Source organism: Dipodomys spectabilis, unplaced genomic scaffold (assembly GCF_019054845.1).
Source record: "Dipodomys spectabilis isolate Male_0828 unplaced genomic scaffold, ASM1905484v1 ptg000108l, whole genome shotgun sequence".
In the NCBI taxonomy this organism is placed as follows: domain Eukaryota; kingdom Metazoa; phylum Chordata; class Mammalia; order Rodentia; family Heteromyidae; genus Dipodomys; species Dipodomys spectabilis.
The window spans coordinates 10067673-10089315 of record NW_024870785.1 but is presented as its reverse complement, the minus strand read 5'-3'; the positions used below and the strand labels follow the sequence as shown (position 1 = coordinate 10089315).

General features: G+C 41.6%; 1 protein-coding gene across 7 annotated transcripts in view; it reads left to right on the top strand.

Annotated features, from left to right (window-relative positions):
• Gabpb1 (GA binding protein transcription factor subunit beta 1) overlaps nucleotides 1–21643 on the top strand; it is a 41338-nt gene that overhangs the window by 2949 nt on the left and 16746 nt on the right. For 4 of the 7 annotated variants that reach the window (XM_042687865.1, XM_042687864.1, XM_042687863.1 and 1 more), the window contains exons 2-4: nucleotides 17391–17498; nucleotides 18531–18698; nucleotides 20447–20641. In XM_042687865.1, the coding sequence (XP_042543799.1) occupies nucleotides 17391–17498; nucleotides 18531–18698; nucleotides 20447–20641 (471 nt within the window). Of the gene's footprint in view, nucleotides 1–13179; nucleotides 13313–17390; nucleotides 17499–18530; nucleotides 18699–20446; nucleotides 20642–21643 lie in introns of all 7 variants that reach the window. The other 3 variants (XM_042687862.1, XM_042687867.1, XM_042687868.1) reach the window with 1 other exon arrangement.

The following is a 21643-nucleotide window of genomic DNA, read 5'->3' as shown; positions in this document are numbered from 1 at the left end:
CCCCCCCCCCCCCCCCGCCCCATAACAGTAAAACAAATTATTTTGTGAATTTTGTGTTTTCACTTTTGAGGAGGCATAAGGCCCTTAATTTTCCATTATTCACTGCTGTGCCCTATCTCTTTTGCTCTCTCTTTGCAAACATTAAAAACAATCCTAAAGAAGCATAAGGCAGAGCTGAGAAGGTGGTTCAGTGGTAGAGCACTTGCCTTGCATGCATGAGGTCCTGGGTTCGATTCTTCAGCACCACATAAACAGAAAAAGCTGGAAGTGGCACTATGGCTCAAGCGGTAGAGCGCTCGCCTTGAGCTGAAGAGCTGAGGGACAGTGCCCAGGCCCAGAGTTCAGGCCCCAGGACCAGCAAAAAAAAAAGTGTAAGGCATTAAGCAACTTAGTTTTCTTCCTTCTTTCTTTTTCTTTCCTTCTTCCTTTCTTTCTTTCTTTCTTTTTTGGTGGTACTACACTCCATTTTTTTTTTTTTTTTGTTCAGTCATGTGGCTTGAACTCTGGGCCTGGGCACTGTCCCTGAGCTCTTGAGCTCAAGGCAAGCACTCTACCACTTGAGCCACAGTGCCACTTCCAGTTTTCTAGTGGTTAATTAAAGATACAAGTCTCACAGACTTTCCTGCCCAGACTGGCTTTGAGTCTCGATCCTCAGATCTCAGCCTCCTGAGTAGCTAGAATTAAGGTGTGATCCCTCAGCACCTGGCTTGCACCTCATTCTTGCTTAGCCAAGTACACTAGAGCCACATGGCCAGTCCCCTTTGCTTTTAGTTTATTAGTGATTCATGCTTCACCCCTGGCTGGACTCAGATATCAACGCTTCTGCCTCTGCCTTCTGGTGACTGGGATTACAGGTGTGAGCTCTCATACCAGGCCTAGTTTTCCTTTTTACTCACTTTTTTTTAAAATTGGTTTTGGGGCTTGAACTCAGGGCCTGGGCGCTGTGAGGTGTACTGGTAATTTTATATGTTGAAAGTATTCAAATTCCTCTCTTTTAGTTCTATATACCTAAATTGTAAACTCTAATTAGTCCAATTAGGTGGCTAGTTTTCTTCCTTTCTTAGCATGGCTGTCCTGTCCCCCTGCTCAGTGTCCCAACTTGGGAATTCTGGAGTAGAGTTGATGTGGTAGAGGAGGGGCTTGGAATAGCTGCCATCAAGTTCCCAACAACAGTTTGTGTGTGTGTGTGTGTGTGTGTATACGTGTACACATGTGTACACTGGTCTGAGGGCTTGAACTTGGGGCCTGAATGCTGTCCCTGAGCTTTTTTGCTCAAGGCTAGCACTCTGCTACTTGAGCCACAGCTCTACTTGTGCATTTTGGTAGTTAATTGGAGATAGGAGTCTCATGTACTTTTTCTGCCCAAGCTGGCTTCAAACCATGATCATCAGCTCTCAGCTTCCTGAGTAGCTAGGATTATAGATGGGAACCACCAGCGTCCTGCCTAGCAGCAAGTTGTGTAAAGGATGTATAGGGCCTCACATGGAAGAAGAGCAAAAGCCAATTGAAACAGTTGAGCTTAATTTGGGCCATGGTTTCTCCTTAGAAGTGATACGGAGAAGGGGGGCTGGGAAGGTGGCTCAGTGGTAGAGCTCTTGCCTTGCATGCATGAGGCCCTAGGTTCAATTCCTCAGCACCACATAAGCAAAAAGAAAAAAGCCGGAAGTGGCACTGTGGCTCAAGTGGTAGAGCGCTAGCCTTGAGCTGAAGAGCTGAGGGACAGCGCCCAGGCCCAGAGTTCAGGCCCCACGACTGGACTCCCCCCCCCCCCCAAAAAAAAAGGTGATATGGAGAGGGTGGATGAAGAGCTTTAAACTATGTTGTCATCTGGCAGACTCAGCAGCCTGGACAATGACACGTATAGACATGCATATCAAATAATTTATCTTGATGTAATAGGATGTGCGGAAAGCATGCGGAATGAAGCTTTTTTGATAGCTATGTGTGTCTCTTGGCAGTGGAGGCATGTGTAGTTCTGTGGTAGACAGCTGCTCAGCATGCTGGAGGCTCAGCCCCCAGCACCAGAAAGAAGAAAACACTGTATTAACACAGCCCCCACAGCCATCCTAGGAAGTGGGTGGTAGTCTCATTTTGCAGACTGTACTGAGCCACTGGGAAATGGGTAGCTATCTTGGTAGTTTGAATTAGTAAGTAATAGATTAGGGACCCCCTGATGGCTGTGCTGTACACAACCTAAACGTTGTACAGAGAGAGTTGGGACACCCCCACATAAGAGCACTGCCTACCTGTCCGTGAAAGGTGGCATTGGAAGAATGGAAATAGGTAAACGTTGTGTTGGCATATCTAAGTGGGACAAGTAGGTTTTAAAGCAGGATTCCATTGGACTTAAAGGGGTATTTTGATGCCTAAGAGAATATATGCAGGATTGTGAAGTGGTTATCTCTATGTGTAGTTTTATAGATGATCTTTGTGCTTACCTAATTTTTCTGACTTCTACAATAAATATGAATTATAATGTACCACTTACAGTTAAAAGATAATAAAATATTACTTGCTCATACAGAATTACAGATATGTAATGTAAGAAATGTCTTTATTTTTGTTTTTTGTTGGTTGTGGGGCTTAAACTGATGGCCTGGGGACTGTCCCTGAGCTCTTTTGCTCAAGGGTAGCACTCTACCACTTTGAGCCTCACTTCCACTTCCAGGTTTTGAGTGGTTAATTGGAGATAAGAGTCCCACACCTTAATTCTCAGAATTCAGCCTCCTGAGTAGCTAGGGTTACAGGCATGAGCCACTGGAGCCTAGCAGGAATATCTTTATTCTTTCTGCTCGTTAGGTTTATAGTAGCTGAACATTTGTTCATAAGAGCTCATAAGTGCCGGCACCAGTGGCTCACGCCTATAATCCTAGCTACTCAGGAGGCCGAGATCTGAGGATGGTGGTTCAAAGCCAGCCTCGGAGGAAAGTCTGTGAGACTCTTACCTCCAATAAACCACCAGAGAAACGGAAGTAGCACTGTGGCTCAAACGGTAGAGTGCTCACCTTGAGCTGAAGAGCTGAGGGACAGCGCCCAGGCCCAGAGTTCAAGCTCCACAACCGACACACACACACACACACACACACAGATTTTATAAGTACAGAGTACTACTAATAATTTTTTTTCTTTTTTTTTTGCCAGTCCTGGGCATTGAACTAAGGGCAACTGTCCCTGAGCTTTTACTCAAGGCTAGCACTGTACCACTTGAGCCACAGTGCCACTTCTGGCTTTTTCTGTTATGTGGTACTGAGGAATTGAACTCAAGGCTTCATGCATGCTAGGTAAGCACTGTATCACTAAGCCACATTTCCAGCCCAAGTGTGTATATATATATTTTGGGTCCAGTTGTGGGGCTTGAACTCTGGGCCTGGGCGCTGTCCCTCAGCTCTTCAGCTCAAGACTAGCATTCTGCCACTTGAGCCACAGCACCACTTCCGGCTTTTTTCCCCCCTGCTTATGTGGTGCTGAGGAATTGAACCCAGGGCCTCGTGCGTGCAAGGCAAGCTCTCTACCACTGAGACACCTTCCTAGCCCCCAAGTGTGTGTATTTTTTAAACTTTGATTCCTTACTATCATAGACATGTTAACCAAGAGGGAAAAATATCACAACTAGCTGTTTTGTCGTGTTTTCTTCCATTTTAAATACAGTATTCACCCCAGTTAGTTATTTTGTAGGTAGATAATTTTAGGCAATTTACTTAATCACTCTATGCCTTAGGGTTTTTGTTTGTTTGTTTTGTAAAATTGGGGTTGTTATAATACCCCTCTTTTGGTGGTAGGGATGAGTGACTGAACTAGTACATAGAAGATGATTAGAACAGTGTTTGACCCAGAGTTAATAGCTCAGTAAATGTTGGTAATTATTATATAATCACAATTCACTATTCAGAAAACTTTCAAGATCTTTTGGTTTTGAATTAAGATGTTTTAATTAAGATCTTTTATCTAATTAAGATGTTTTGATCTATGCAAGGTAATATATAACCTTCCAAAGGTTTAACATTCCTTCCCTCCCTCCCTCCCTCCCTCCCTCTCTCCCTCCCTCCCTCCCTCCCTTCCTTCCTAATATATATATATATAGAGAGAGAGAGAGAGAGAGAGCTTAGGCTGGACTTGGAACTTAAGATCCTTCTTCCTCATCCTCCCAAGTGCTAGGATTAGTCCTGTGCCACTGTCTCTGGCTTCAAACACATTACTACTTCTGCAGTATAATGTTCGGGCACTTTGGACTAAATGGGTTAATTCTGAACTGGCTTCGTGTACTTAGTTTTTGGCTAAATAGGATAATTTAGCATAATTTAGGAACACTTTAGGCTAGATGAGATAATTATAAAATAGCTTCATCTACTTAGTTTTACTACTTAGATGAGTTATTTTGGGTTTCAGAGGGTTTTTTTTTTATTTTGGAGGTGGACAAAACTGTAAACTATGCTGGGCATGATGGTACATGCCTGCAATCTGAGCACTCGAGGCTAATGCCGGAGGATATTAAGTTTGAGACCAGCCTGAGCTACAAAGTGAGATCCTGTCTCAAAATCAAACCAACCACAGACATGCACACACAAAACAAAAAGACTCACAGAACTCGTAGAACATTTACTACTGGATTTCAAGTTCCATTTTGTTTTAATATTAAAACACATCTTTATCATAGTATTTGATAACCTTAGAGTGCAAGGTACATGAAAAAATAAAAATTTAAAGAAGGAATTGCTAGTAGTGGTACATCCTATATAACCCCAGCACTGGGGAGCCTAAGGTAGGAGGAATGGAGGGTACCAGGCTAGTTTGGGCTGATAGAGAACTTACGTCTGAGTGAGTGGGTGAGATGAACACGGAGAGATACTATGTCTAATATATGAGTGAATAAATAATAGAAAAAATAACCACCCTGTCTCCTTTGGTTAAGAAATATGTTAAACCCATCTGAGTCTGTGATTCTATTACATAATTAGAATCTTTCCCCCCCACCTAGAAAAGGCTTGAGAGTTTTCCTAACACAGTTTAACTTGTTGAGGGATAAATACTTATACTGTGCTGGTTTACTACAAAAGTGATTCTATTAAGGATGTGCTGGGCTGGGCCATGACCCCTCCTTAGCACTCTTTCCCATTCTGTAGGGATGGAGAGTGAGGTGGGTATTTACTCTAGGCCATAAGATTAATTATAGTACTGGACTTTAGAATTAGGTCAGTTCTCACGATCAAGTATTGGATGTCCAGTTCCTTCTGACTCTGGTATTCCTTCTTATGAATAGCACAACCGATCCAAATAGAGGAAACATAATGTGATGTATAAGTGACTTACTGAAAAAGTTTCCTTTCTATCCTAGAGGACTGTATGAACTCTTATATCTTTGCCCGCCTGATCCATTACTCTCCCTGTATTCCTGTGTCCAGTCCATCACAGGACACCCAGATTCTCTTCCTTAGTCCCATAGTCTGAATATTTGTGTCCCTCTGCCCCCCATATTAATACATTGAAGTCTAAATCTCCAAGGTGATTGTTTAGGAAGTGATTGATTGGGTCATAAGGGTGATGAATGAGATTAGTGCTTTTATAAAAGAGACTCCAGCCAGCCAGAGTGGTCTTTGTGTGATCTGAGCTTATAGCAGTTTGCATGGCTGGTGTCTAAAAGTTGACCATTGCTAGACACGTGATCTGCCAGTACCTTTTTAGATTAAGACTTTCCAGCCAGGTGCCACTGGCTCACACTTGTAATCTACTCAGGAGGCTGAGATCTGAGTATCATGGTTCTAAGTTAGACTGGACAGGAAAGCCTGTGAGATTCTTATCTTCAGTAAAACACCAGCAAATTGGAAATGGTGCTGTGGCTCAAGTGGTAGAGCGCTCACCTTGAGCTGAAGAGCTGAGGAACAGCGCCCAGGCCGAGTTCAAGCCCCACAACCGCCGGCCCCCCCTCCCCTCTTTTCAGCCTTGAGAACTGTGAGAAATACATTTCTGTTATGTGTAAGGCACCTACAGACTAAGACACACTTAGCGTATTCTTTGTTTCAGTTCTACATTAGTCACTTCTTTTATATTTTACTGGGTTCCCATTGTCAAAACTTTCCACCATTGATTTCCTCCCACATGACAGAGTGTGTGTAGAGGAAGTTGAATAGCTAGGATTTCTGGGCCACTATAAGTTTAGGTTTCCAAGTGGCTCTTGCTATTTCTTGGCAGTCATTTTATTAGTCTCATACTTTTCTGATGTCCTTACTTCTTTCCTCTTTAATTCTCAGTAGAAGCCATTGACTTTCACCTACGGGGAAAAAAAATGTACTATAAACTTGTACATCTTTTTAAAAATTGTCACCAAGATGACTCAGTTTCTGTCATCTTATTTCGTAAATTAAATGAACATTTCCTCACTGGTCACTTCATTATTTTCAGTGTTTTTTCCTCCCTGCCTTCAATGTACAGGCTTCTGTCAACTTTAATGAACAGCCATTCCTGTTCTTCCCAGCTGTCTTCTTAATTTCACATAATTTAAGAACAGAGTCACTTGAATGCAATTTTGGCATAGTATGTTCCAGCTGTTATTTCCAAGGACATTTTTCTTGTCAATAATATAGGCTTCATCTTGATTTTATTTAGCCTAGAGAGATATATTACTATTGATTTTCACCCAGGCTGTTAACATTCTTTCTTATTTGGCTTTCATGTTGGGATATCAGATTGACTTCCTTTTCTGACAACTGCTTTTGTGTTTTCTTTATTGTTCGGTGATCCTGTCACTACTGTCATTTCCCCCGCCAATCCATGGTCCTTGGCTCCCCTTTCTCCAGTGTCTCTCAGATGGATGTTTTGTATGCTGGTGACTCAGTCCCCTGGGTGTCCTTTCCAGAGTTGCTACTCAGGTAGTTTACTGGATGTTTACATTGGAAGGCTCAAGGAATTTCCATCCCTATTAGATTTATTTTTACTCAGCCTCCTGTCTGCTCCCAGTTTTTGTATTAAATTCATTGTCATTAAACTTGAATCTTGAAGTTGTCTATGATACATTGGTTTTCTTTTTTCTTTTTTTGGTGCGCAGGGTCTGGGTACTGTCCTTGAGCTTCTTTTGCTGTAGGCTAGTGCTCTACCACTTGAGCCACTGCTCCACTTCTGGCTGGTTTTGGTAGTATAAGTAGTGATAAGTGTCTCACAGACTTTCCTGCCTGGGCTGATTTTGAACTGCAACCCTCAGATCTCACCCTCCTGAATAGCTAGGATTATAAGCGTGAGCCACTGGCGCCTGGCTCTCCTTTATTTTGTATATGCATCAATCAACAATTTTTCTCACTTAGAGCCTTTTTCCTTGTGTCTATTCTAGAGTAGAGCTGCCCGAATAATTTTCCCCAAAACTTAGTGAACTTATTGTTACTAAACTGAAAATTCAAGGTCAGAACATGTGCTGTTGATCTTTGCACTCTCCACTGTGCCAAATAAAGTGAATTGAACCTGGGCCGAATAAATGTTTAAATGGATCACCATTTGCTCAAAACTTTGAATAACTCCCAATGCAGGGTAAAGTGCAAATTCTACTTTATGACTTTCAAACCCTTTCCTCTTTATTCTTCAACTTTATTCCTTACTCTGTAGCATCATTAAGTTGTTTTCTTCATATACCCCATGCCCAACATTTTGTGTTCTTTGTTTTTCTTTTGCTTGTCAAAGCCTGTTCAGAAATGATCGCCCTGCGCCCTGTTTTATGATACTGAATAAAACAAGATCAAGTCCCTGTTTACTTTAGGGCTCCTGGGTAGTATGGGATGGCTGCTATTATAGGCCTCAGGGTGTCCTGCAGTGAGGGAATGTGCCATGCTGTTGTCTAAGTCAGAGGATTTCTAGGCAGAGGAAACACTGGCAGGAATTGTGTCCTGTTAGAAGAACTGCAATGCTTCTGTGGGAGAGGGCACAAGCGGCAGGAGTAAAGGGAATGTAGGGGAAATGAGGTACGTAGTGGGGGAGCTGATGGTGTCCATGTTCTTTTTCACTGACTACATCAATCATGAGAACTTTGCCCGAATGGCAGCTATAAACATAGTTTTTGATCTTTTTTCACACACAGATGTCTAATTGCTTATCACAGAATTTACAGGCACAAAGTGCAAATGTCCATCTTATTTTTACTGTGCTAGGGATTGAGCTCAAGACTTTGTACGTGTTAGGCAAGTTTTCTTCTCCTTTTTTTTTTTGGTCATTCATGGGGCCTGAATTCTGGGCCTGGGCGCTGTCCCTCAGCTCTTCAACTCAAGGCTAACGCTCTACCACTTGAGCCACAGCGCCACTTCCTGCTTTATCTGCTTATGTGGTGCTGAGGAATTGACCCGGGTCCTCATGTATGCCAGGCAAGCACTCTACCACTGAGACACCTTCCCAGCCCCGTTAGGCAAGTTTTCTATTACTGAGCTACATTCCTAGCCCCAAATATCATTTTATTGTAATCCCTTCTAAGGAATGTATTTTAACAGTCATTGTGTGTGTGTGTGTGTGTGTATGTTGCTATGCTTTTGTAAACTGGCATGCATGTCTGTATGGTAAGTGATTGATACAGGTTCATAGTTTTAAAAATATTGGCTTAAGGTGGGCCCTGGTGACTAAATCTGTAGTCCTAGCTACTCAGGAGGCTGAGATCTGAGGATCATGGTTCAAAGTCAGCACAAGCAGGAAAGTCTATGAGACTCTTACTTCCAATTAATCACCAAAAAGCTGGAAGTGGAGCTGTGGCTCCAAAGTGCCAGCCTTGAGAGAAAAAGATAAGAATAGCACCCGGGCCCTGAGTTCAAGCCCTAGGACTGGCAAAAAAAAAAAAAGTTGGCATTTACCAATAAACATGATCACATATCTGCTAACAGGTCGTGACTTGTAGTCTGAAAAGCACCTATTTATGTTGTTTATCCACTTTTTAAAAAATCCACTCAAGCTGGGCGCTGGTGGGCTGGTGGCTCACGCCTGTAATCCTAGCTACTCAGGAGGCTGAGAGCTGAGGATCACAATTGAAAGCCAGCCTGGGAAGGAAAGTCCTTGAGACTTTTTTTTTGGGGGGGGGGGAGGAGGTCCGGTCGTGGGGCCTGAACGCTGGGCCTGGGCGCTGTCCCTCATCTCTTCAGCTCAAGGCTAGCGCTCTACCACTTGAACCACAGCGCCACTTCCGGCTTTTTTTTTTTTTTTTTTTTGCATATGTGGTGCTGGGGAATCAAAACCCAGGGCCTCATGCATGCAAGGCAAGCGCTCTACCACAGAGCCACCTTCCCAGCCCCTCCTGGAGACTCTTATCTCCAATAAACTACCAGGAAACCGGAAGTGGCTCTGTGGCTCAAGCGGTAGAGCACTTGCCTTGAGCTGAAGGATAGTGCCCAAGCACAGAGTTCAAGCCCCAACACCGACAAAAACAAAACAACAACAAAAACACTCAACTGGGCTGGGAAGGTGGCTCAGTGGTAGAGTGCTTGCCTTGCATGCATGAGGCCCTAGGTTTGATTCCTTAGCACCACATTAGCAGAAAAAGCCGGAAGTGGTGCTGTGGCTCAAATGGTAGCGTGCTAGTCTTGAGCTGAAGTGTTGAGGACAGGGCCCAGGCCCAGAGTTCAGGCCCCACGACCAACCAAAAAACAAACAAACAAAAAAAACCACTCAATTATGGACTGCTTTTGTTATAATCTACACATTCCTTTCAACCTCATTAATAATGTGTTAAAAATTGACACATAATAATTACACATTTATGGGGTATATTTTGGCATTTCAATACTTACATAAAATGTCTAACAATCAGATTAGGATAATTGGCATAAGAGTTACATCAGACCTCATTTGTGTTGGAAACATCCAGAATTCATCTCCATTCTCTTACCTTGAAATGTACAATCAGTTGTCATCAGCAACTTTTACCCTACTGAGAAATCCATCCTCCTCCTATCTGCCTGCACTCCAGCACCCTCCCTCCCTCCTCCACACTTTCCCAGGCTCTGTAAGTACTACTGTCTGTTCTTTGAGACCAACTTTTGCTTCTTTGTGTATGATACTTGTCTCACTGTCCCTGACTTTTTGACTTAATGTCCTCTAGTTGTGTCTAGGTTACTGCAAGTGACAGAAATTCATGTATTTTAGAACTTGGTGATCAGCTCTCTTGGCTTACCATAAGTGCCATCAACTAGGTGGCTTACCAGAAACAGAAATTTATTTCTCATGGTTCTGGTGGCTGAGAGATCCAAGACCAGGAAACGGGCGGATCTTGTGTCTTGAGGACCTGTTCCTGCGTTATAGATAGAGCTTGCTCCCCGTGGCCTTCCATGGTAGAAGGGACTCTGTCACTCTTTTTCAAGGACACTACTTCGAGTCACGAAGCTGGAGCTCTCATGATCTATTCAACCTCCCAAAGGCCCACCTCCTGATAATCACCATCAAGATAAATGGAGAAAGGTTTCCCCAGCTCCACCCAGAGCTTGCAATGCGAGGGAACCTAGGGAACCTGGACATGGCATCTTCCCTTGGGTCTCCTCAGTAATCTTTTTACTTTTTTAATTTTTTTTTTTTAATTTTGGGTCAGGTCGTGGGGCCTGAACTCTGGGCCTGGGCGCTGTCCCTCAGCTCTTCAGCTCAAGGCTAGCGCTCTACCACTTGAGCCACAGCGCCACTTCCGGCTTTTTTCTTTTTGCTTATGTGGTGCTGAGGAATCGAACTCAGGGCCTCATGCATGCAAGACAAGCGCTCTACCACTGAGCCACCTTCCCAGCCCTCCTCAGTAATCTCTTAAGAGGCTTCCCTGGTCATTTGATCTGTAATAGTGATTCCCCATCCTCATTCCAAGACCCTGCCCTACATTTAGCTACTACTTGTTTGCTTTTTTGATGCATCATTCTCCTCCCAGAACATAAACTCCATGCCACCCACATACTTAATGCCTCCAGGAGAAACATACCTATCATCCAATCAAGTGCTGGGAAAAGTTAAAGGAAAGGATTACTCCTTAAGCTATATTAAAGAACAGATCATTTGAAAGTGGGCCTGGCCTGAGTCTAGGGTGGGCACAAGGGAATATAACCTTTCTAAGGAGGGAAAATAGCCTGAGGGGAGGATTGGGTTTGGGTTAGGTGTGTGCCTGGGGTGGGGGGAAGGGTGGGGAGATGGGAAGAGAATTGTTTAAAATGTGGTTGTCTAGATTAGGAGTTTGTGCTGGAGTTTGGGACAATTGATAGAAGGATTCATACTGCAAGGTGAGGTCTTCCCCTTCCGCAGAGTAAAAGATAAAGTATTCTGGGCTGGGAAGGTGGCTTATTGGTAGAGTGCTTGCCTAGTATGCATGAAGCCCTAGGTTTGATTCCTCAGTACCACCATATACAGAAAAAGCAGGAAGTAGTGCTGTGGCTCAAGTGGTAGAGTGCTAGTCTTGAGCCAAAAAAGCATGGGACAGTGCTCAGGCACTGAGTTCAAGCCTCCTGACCAACAAAATAAACAAATATAAAGCATTCTTTTAGAATTGAAAATGAACTGTGATATTTTTTCTCATAGTTGAGCCCTGTACAGATATAAAATAGTATTTTTCTATTAGAAAGATGAATTAAGTGGGCTACAAAGCTCCGTGCAGATAGTATGTGTGTAGTATGCTCATTTCATATGAAAAGTATGATCTATGAGATCCAAGGCAATTAGTGGGAAAGACTAGAGGAGGGTGAGTTTGAGATCCTTGAGAGAAAAGGGGGAAATGCATGTTTTTGTTTTTGTTTTTTGGTCAGTCGTGGGGCTTGAACTTTGAAAATGAAAATTTAGTTCAGTCCGAGTCGATCAGTTCCTTAATCTTTAGATGAACATGTAAAATCTTACAAGGGCAAAGGCTACTATATATATTGTTGTTGGTGGTTGTAGTGCCTGAACTCTGGGCCTGGGCGCTGTCCCTGAGCTCTTCAGCTCAAGGTGAGCACTCTACCACTTGAACCACAGCACCACTTCCGGTTTTCTGCTGGTTAATTGGAGGTAAGAGTTTCACGGACTTAACCTGCCCAGGCTGGCTTTGAACCTCAGATCCTCAGATCTCAGCCTCCTGAGTAGCTAGGATTACAAGTGTGAGCCACCAGTCCTCAGCTCACCTATAATTTTTAGAAGGTAATTTTTTTGTGTGTGCCAGTCCTGGGATATAAATTGAGGGCTTGGTGCCTGTCCCTGAGCTGTTTTGCTCAAAGATCTACCACTTGATCTACAGCTCCCTTTCTGGCTTTTTTGGTAGTTTATTGGAGATAAGAATCTCACTAACTTTCCTACCAGGGCTGGATGAGCAGTGATCCTCAGATCTTAGCCTTCTATGTAGTTCTTTATCAATAAAGTAGTTGGTGAAGATTTTATTCCATTCTGGGTGCTGTTTAATTCTGGTAGCATTTTTTTTTTGTCATGGGGCTTGAACTCTAGGCCTGGGCGCTGTCCCTCAGCTCTTCAGCTCAAGGTGAGCACTCTACCACTTGAGCCACAGCGTCACTTCCAGTTTTCTGGTGGTTAATTGGAGATAAAGAGTCTCATGGACTTTCCTGCCTGGGCTGGCTTTGAACTTCAGTCCTCAGATCTCAGCTTCCTGAGTAGCTAGGATTACAGGTGTGAGCTACCATCGCCCCGATTTAATAATAGTTTTGTTCAGTGGGCGGAAACTTTTTAATTTAATCTAATCCCATTTGTCTTATCTCCTGGGCAGTTGGAGTCCTATTGCAAAAATAATTGCCTTTACCTGTATCTTCTAGTGTTTTCCTGTGGTGGTTTCAAACCACATCTGGCTTTAATGTTCAGTCAGTACTATAATTCTCACAACTACTCTAGGAGCTATAAATTTCAGAAAATTCTAAACAGAATAGACTTTAAATGTAAATACTGGTAGTGATCTCTGTTGCCACCAGATGGCCCTGTGGGCAAGGATATATGAGCAGCAGCAGATACTTTGTAGTTGCTTTTTGGCTCTCATTAAATGATGTTTTACTTGGAGCTTTTTATCAATAGTAAAGGGATCAACAGAACTGGCTTCTGTTTTCATCTGGAGAAGACAAATATTAAACTAAAATCAGTGCATAGTATTTTCACCATTGTCAACACCCACTACAATTTATTGAATTACCTCATGTTTCTTCGTTTCATGGGGGAGAAGTTATTTGCTATGCTTAAGAGTGAAATGTTCTTATCGCTAACCATTTGGATGATTTTATTTAAATCTAGCGCTGTACCTCTGAGGATTTAACATAGAATGAAGCTGAGTGGCGTGGAGACTTGACTTGCAGCTCGGCCCCCCTTGATTAGTGTTACTGTCTGAATGTACCCGGTTTCCTTGAGACTCACAAGTTCCTCTCAAGTGAGAATAAGAAATAATTGTTGTAATTTGGCATCTTTCATTATTTTCAGCTTTGCTAATTAATCTTGACACAAAACCAGAACATGTTTGATTTTGATTTTGCCTGATCATGTTAGTCTATTGATTTTCAATCTTACTAAAAAAAAATTGTATATGACCCTTTTGCTACTTGAAATGGAAAGTCAGTTAAGATTTCTGTCCGTATCATTTACAAACATGAATGTAACTTACAAAAATGTGTATTAAATCCATAAATACTAAAGCAGACTGTACCAGGTGATTTAGTGAGGTAAATATATGCTTGCATTTGTATATAGACCAGTGTGTATGTGTGGTTAGGCCCCTGTGTCTGTAGGTTCTACATCCTAACCAATCACATTCAAAGTGCATGAAAAATGATGATATGTTTTTTTTTTGGGGGGGGGTCTGGTCGTGGGGCCTGAGCTCTGGGCCTGAGCTCTCCACAGCCCCACTTCCGGCTTTTTTTTTCTGCTTATGTGGTGCTGAGGAATCGAACCCAGGGCCTCATGCATGCAAGGCAAGCGCTCTACCACTGAGCCACCTTCCCAGCCCCTGATGATATGTTTTTTAACATGTAATGACTTCTGTCATTTCCTAAAACAATTATTTATACACATTATATTCATATACATTATATTAGGTATTTTGGTAGTCTAGAGATGGCTTAAAGTTTGAAAGGATGTGCATAGATTATATGCAAATAATACTAGCACTCAGTGTAAGGCATCTGAACATCCACAGACTTGGTACCTGAGTGAGTCCTGAACCAAGTTTCCCCATAGGATACCAGCCTACAACTGATGGATAAGATCTTATGTTAGTGATGCAGATACTGAAGTGACATTGACATTGCTAACACTAAAATACTCTTAGTACTAAATTCCCAACAAAGCATAGATTTATGGCATTCACGAATATCTAGAAAAAAATTAACTGAAAAAATACGTTTTGCTTGCATCTTAATTGGATTCTATCTAGTCTTAGATATCATCAATGGATATTAAAAATTATACAGAACATGTGACAGTTCTTTTCCACACCAAATTGTTCTGTTGCTAGACCTCTAAAATTTCCCACACTTAACCATCGAGAGACCCCCTACCTTTAATCCCCCAAAATGCCTCCATAACTGTCCTCTAGGGGGCAGTGCTGCTACCATTTGAGAACATTGCTATATTAATCTATAGTATAAAACAGCTATGTTGCTCATGGAGTTTTAAAATCACAATAACTGACATGTATGCATTCTCAAATGTGATATATTTTGCATCCTAGAATTAGAGGAGTTGATTTGTTCAAATCCATTGTGTTATTGCAGTGGACAAGGGACATAATTTGTCCCTTTGAGAAAGAGACATTTTATTTATTTATTTTATTTTTTGCCAGTCCTGTGGCTTTAACTCAGGGCCTGGGCACTGTCCCCGAGCTTCTTTTGCTCAAGTCTAGCACTCTACCACTTGAGCCATAGCACCACTTTGTGGCTTTTTCGTTTATATGGTATTGAGGAATCAAACCCAGGGCTTCATGCATGCTAGGCAAGCACTCTACCACTAAGTCACATTCCCAGTCCCTTTTTTTTTTCCCTGAGGCTTGAACTCAGGGCCTGGGAACTATCCCGGAGCTTCTTTTATTCAAGGCTAGAACTCTACCACTTGAGCTACAACACCTCTTCCAGCTTTTTCTGTTTCCGTGTTGGTACTAAGAAATTGAACCCAGGGCTTCATGCATGTTAGGCAAACTCCACTAAGCCGTATTCCCAGCCCAAGAAACATTTTAAATTAGGAAAGCAGTGTAGTAACATTACATAAACTAACATTTGTTTTATATATATTTTAAATTAAGTTAAAATTTTGAGACAGGAACTTGCTATGTAACCCAGGCTGCCTTGAACTCATAATCCCCTTGCTCAGCCTTCTTAGTGCTGGTATTACATGTGTGAACCATAGTACCCAGCTGATATTTTGATGTTTTTGTTTTTTGCAATGCTGGGGATCGAAAGCAGGGCCTTGCTTGCATATTCTAGACAAGTATTCTTCCATTGAAATACATTCCCAGCTCCGTTGCATGTCCAGATATGAAAATTTTGGTTTTATTGGTTCTATTCATAACATGACCTAAATGTTTTATGCTATAAAGCTTCAAAACGAATTTAATTATTGCAGCTTGTTCTATTAAGTGATAGAGCATTTTCCTACCTATAGATACTTTTTTTTTTTTATTTTGTTTTTTTTTTTTTTGGTCAGTCTTGGGGCTTGAACTCTGGGCTTGGGTGCTGTCCCTGAGCTCTTCAGCTCAGGACTAGCACTCTACCACTTGAGCCACAGTGCCACTTCTGGTTTTCTGGTGGTTAATTGGAGATAAAAGTCTCATGGACTTTCCCGCCCAGGCTGGCTTTGAACTGTGATCCTCAGATCTCAGCCTCCTGAGTAGCTAGGATTACAGGCTTGAACCACTGGCACCCGACTTATGTATAGATGCTTTATATTATAAAAATTATATATGTCAGGTATATATATGCTGTCTCATAGATTTTTCTGCCTGGGCTGGTTTTGAACCATGATCCTCAGATCTCAACCTCCTGAGTAGCCCAGATTATAGGTGTGAACCACCAACACCCTGTGAATTTACTGGGTTCTTGCTATTTTATATAATTATATTTTATATATTAATTTTATATAATTAATTTTATATAATTAAGACATTAATATTTCTTCTAGTCATTTTAAAATTATTTAGGTTAGTCTCTTTAAATATCTATATAGACAGAAGATATTCATTCTGGCTTACTAGTGAGATCTGTGCTTTATTCAATAGCATCTTTAGACTGAGTATTTTCATGGAATGTGAATTGTGTCCCTTTCTGGAAAATGTTAATTTAAGTGTATGTTTCATGTCCTCCAAGTGTAGAAAATTAGTATTTTAAAATTCTCAATACATTTACTATTGCAAAAAAAAAGTTAAGATAGGGCTGGGAAGGTGGCTCAGTGGTAGAGGCGCTTGCCTTGCATGCCTGAGGCCCTGAGTTCGATTCCTCAGCACCACATAAGCAAAAAGAAAAAAGCCGGAAGTGGCGCTGTGGCTCAAGTGGTAGACCGCTAGCCTTGAGCTGAAGAGCTGAGGGACAGCGCCCCAGGCCCAGAGTTCAGGCCCCACGACTGGACCCAAAAAAAAAAAAAAAACAAAAAAAAAAAGTTAAGATAGACTTATTCTAATTTAATTTGTGCCAATAAAAGAAGACAGTGTTTTGAACCTCATTTATTATTTCTTTTTTTTTTTTTGGGTTGTGGGGCTTGAAATCTGGGCTTGGGCACTGTCCCTGAGCTCTTCAACTTAAGAGTAGTGCTCTACCACTTGAGCCACATCGTCACTTCTGGAATCTCACTGATGGGAAAAAAAAAAAAAAAAGAATCTCACTGATGTTCATGCTTGGGCTGGCTTTGAACTGCAATCCTCAGATTTCAGCCTCCTGAGTTGCTAGGATTACAGGCACGAACTAGGTATCAGTGCCCAGCCTGGACCTCATTTACTTCTTCTATGAAAAATTTTATGACTATACCTCTTTCATTTAGAACCATTTAGTTGTCAGTTTTATTTCCAGACCTGCTTTTCTCGGCTAACTTGCCTCTGTGGTCTTTATTGGATGTACTTGAAGACTTTTATAAACCAATTTTATTCTAGGTTAAATGCTTATAAAGAAAGACAGTCCAGGGGCTGGGAAGGTGGCTCAGTGGTAGAGCGCTTGCCTTGCATGCCTGAGGCCCTGGGTTCGATTCCTCAGCACCACATAAGCAAAAAGAAAAAGCCGGAAGTGGCGCTGTGGCTCAAGTGGTAGAGTGCTAGCCTTGAGCTGAAGAGCTGAGGGACAGCGCCCAGACCCAGAGTTCAGGCCCCATGACCGGACCAAAAAAAAAGAAAGATAATCCAAATAGCAGTTGGTTTTGTGTGATCTGTAGTTTTTGCCTCTGGAAGGAATAATTGAAAATGGACTTACTAATAAAAGTCATGTCACAATATGTAATTGGAGGTTTTAACGTCCACCTTCTCTTGTTTTGTTTAGATGTCCCTGGTAGATTTGGGAAAGAAGCTTTTAGAAGCGGCACGTGCAGGTCAAGATGATGAAGTTCGTATTTTGATGGCAAATGGCGCTCCTTTTACTACAGACTGGGTAAAGAATGACTTTAATTTTGAAATTTTTTTGTTTTTTTTCTTATTTTTTTTTCAGATGCAAATTTAGTATATTTATAAGTGATAAAAACAAAAAAAATTACTTCTCAAGTTTTATAATTAGGAAATGAATGGTCAGTATTTTCTTTGATATTAGACATCTTTAGCCAAGTACTCTATCCACAAAAATTGGACTGTTAAGCCAGGCACCAGTGACTCACATCTGTAATCCTGGCTACCCAGGAGGCTGAGGATTGCGACTTGAAGCCAGACTGAGCAGGGTTTCCTGTGAGACTCTAACCTCCAAAAATATTCAGAAAAGGCCAGAAGTAGTGCTCAAGTGGCAGAGCAAAAAGGAGCTCAGGGACAGTGCTCAGGCCCTGAGTTTAAGGACTGGCAAAAAGAAAAGAAAAACAAGGCTGGAGTTTGAGATTTTAAAGTACATTCGTATGGGATAATCAATATATAGCCACTCTGGATTCAATTTAACAGTCTTAAATAGCACAGATAGAATTTATAATTCAGAAAATAAGAGATGGGAATTATATAATTCCTTTTAAAAAGCAAAGAAATTTGCATTTCAGCTAATTACCATTAATAAACATTGCTCTACAAAAAAATAATGAGGTTGTACATACCTATAATCCTAGCACTTGAGAATGTGAAGCAGAAAGATCTCGAGTTCTAGTCCTGCCTTGGCTATACAGCATGACCCTGTATTAACTAGTTAACTAGCATATGAGTCAAAGGAAATATTGAAATAAACTAACGTTTGAAATATTGAGATAAAGTAACAAATGTTTGAATTAAAGGAAATATCTCTTCCTCATGAATAAATGTATGGGAATTCTCAAAGGCTTCTTGTGAAGATGTTTAATCAGGTTAAATCAAGGGATTAATTAATTTCTTTGGAGTTGTGTATATATATATATATACAGCATTGCTTTTCCATAGACAATAATGGAAACAGCAGTAGTAGAAGTATATTAAGGGTAACCACGAAGTGTGGATTTTATTTCTCTCTCTGGGACAGCTGGGAACATCTCCTCTTCACCTGGCAGCACAGTATGGGCATTACTCCACCACCGAGGTACTACTCCGAGCTGGTGTAAGTAGAGATGCCAGAACCAAAGTGGACCGAACACCGTTACATATGGCAGCTTCAGAGGGCCACGCCAGCATAGTAGAGGTCTTGCTTAAGGTATGTATTCTCTTTTTCTGTACTATTTTTTTTTTTTTTTTTGTAGGGGTAGGGGAGGAGCCAGTCATGAAGCTTGAACTCATTAGACCTGGGTGCTGTTCCTGAGCTTCTTTTGCTCAAGGCTAGTGATCTACCACTTTAGCTACAACTCCACTTCTGGCTTTTTTACTGATTAATTGGAGATGAGAGTCTCACAGACTTTGCTGCCTGGGCTGGCTTCAAACAGTGATCCTGAGATCTCAGCCTCCCCAGTAGCTAGGATTATAGGCATAAGCCACTGTGCCTACCTATACTCTGCGTTTGAAACTAAGCCCCACAGAGACTTTATAAGAGGTGATCTAGTTTTACTGAGTGCTTGCTTTGTGTTTTGTAAATATTCGTGTGCGTGCGTGCGTGCGTGCGTGCGTGCGTGCGTAAGTCCAATGAGATAAAAAAATTACCTTCAAGCCAGGCACTGGTGGCTCATGTCAATAATCCTAGCTACTCAGAAGACAGAGACCTGAGGATTGTGGTTAGAAGGCAGCTGAGGCAGGGAAGTTTATCTCCAATAAATTGCTAAAAGAGCTAGAAGTGGTAGAGCACTAACTTTGAGCTAAAGAAGCTCAAGGACAGCACTCAGGCCCTAAATTCAAGTCCTAGGACCAGAAAGAAAAAAAATTTATCTTTAACACTTCAGTCAGGAGGGGAAGAACCTTCCTTTATGTGTATTCTTTTTTTTTTTTTTGGTTGGTTGTAGGTCTTGAACTCTGGGCCTGGGTGCTGTCTCTGAGTTCTTCAGCCCAAGACTAGCGCTCCATCACTCACAGTGCCACTTCTGGCTTTCTGGTTGTTAATTGGAGATAAAAGTCTCATGGGCTGGGCACCGTGGCTCATGCCTGTAATCCTAGCTACTCAGGAGGCTGAGATCTGAAGATCGCCATTCAAAGCCAGCCCGGGCAGGAACATCAGTGAGACTCTTATCTCCAATAAACCACTAGAAAACTGGAAGTGGAGCTGTGGCTCAAGCAGTAGAGCGCTCGCCTTGAGCTGAAGGGACAGCACCCAAGCCCAGAGTTCAAGCCCCATGACCAACCAAAAAAAAAAAAAAAAAAAAGAGTCTCATGGACATTCCTGCCTGGGCTGGCTTTGAACCACAATCCTCAAATCTCAGCCTCCTGAGTAGCTAGGGTTACAGGCTTGAGCCATGGGCGCCTGGCCTTTATGTGTGTATCTTTAAATCTGGTCAAACAATGGAAAGACAGTCCTTTGGGTGAGGGGCTGCAGCTTTGTCTTCAGTGTAGATGCTCATGGAAGGCAGCATTAGGCTTGGAGGGTTTGCAGGTTATCAAATGACATAAATTACAAGTAACCTAGCTTTAGTCACCCAGATGCCAGAGGATGATGCGGACCACCTGAAACAGTGATCAACATCATTTTGTTATTTATATTATTATTTATTGCTTATTCTCTTAGATCATAAACGCATCTAATGCAAGCCAAAAAATACAAACCATGTTTTATTCTAGATTCTCTTCCTGGCTGACATACCCAAAAGTAAAAACCTTAACTTTACTATTTAACCCAATATATTTATCAATACATAATTATTTATAAATAGTGTTCAACATGGAACCACATAAAATTAATGGATTGTTTCATGTTCTTTAGTTATGTGGAGCCAATTATACTGTCTGTTCTTGTTTTAAAGCAAAAATTGTCCAACCGGGCATTCTTGTTGTATTTATCCATCCCTTTGAAATCCTTTGCAGCATGGTGCTGATGTGAATGCAAAAGACATGTTGAAGATGACTGCACTGCACTGGGCCACAGAGCACAATCATCAAGAAGTGGTGGAGCTTCTAATCAAATATGGTGCTGACGTACACACACAAAGTAAATTTTGTAAAACTGCATTTGATATTTCAATAGACAATGGAAATGAAGATTTAGCAGAGATTTTACAGGTAAGTTGGCTTTCAGTTTCAGAAAACAAACAAAAGGTGGATGGATCTCTTGTCTTTCATGATTTAAAGCCAGTGGCTCTGCAGTTAGGACTCAATTCTTTTGCACAGACTTTGTTTCTTTTCACTTCTTGTGCTCATTAGGGTTCACGATTGTTTTGTTTTGTTTGTTTGTTTTTCCAGCCCTGGGGCTTGAACTCAGGACCTGGGCACTGTCCCTGAACTTCGTTTGCTCAAAGCACTGTACCACTTGAGCCACAGTGCCACTTCCGGGCTTTTCTGTTTATGTGGTACTGAGGAATCAACCCAGGGCTTTGTCCATGCTAGGAAAACATACTATTACTGAATCACATTCCCAGCCTCTGGGATATAGTCTTTATCATCTGATTTCTTTCTTTTATTTTCTACCATCCTTAAAAAGAAAAAAGAAAGATTTGTAGAATTTTTTTTTCCCTTTTCTTTTTGGTACTGGGGATTGAACCCAGGACATTGTACTTGCTAGACAAGTACTTTGCCACTGAACTACATCCCAGCCCTACTTTTGTTTTTTTTTAAGTAAGCAGCAATACTTCTCTTTTCTTCAACTAGATAACATAGATATCAATTATCTTCTTTTGTTTACTGTTCTTCTCACCTATCTCCTTGTCCTCTTCCCCAAAAGAGACTGAGCTCTCTCCTCTAATATCCTTTACCTTCATTGAAATTCATGGAGGACATGTGTTATATTAGGAAAATGAGTTTGACTTTTTCTCATTCTTTTATACCTAGCGGGTTGAAGACTAGGAACTAATTGGAAAGGCTAATGCTTTATGTATGTAGTATTATCACATATTGCCTGATATAGTAGAGAAAGTAATTTAATTTAAACAATTACTGTTGCTACTGAGCAGCGAAGTATCCAATGATAGTGGGCTCTATAAAAACCTCTCACTGAGGGTAGGGTAGGGGAACCTTAAGGTATGAATTCATCCTTTTTTTTTTTGGTTAGATGTGGGGCTTACCTCA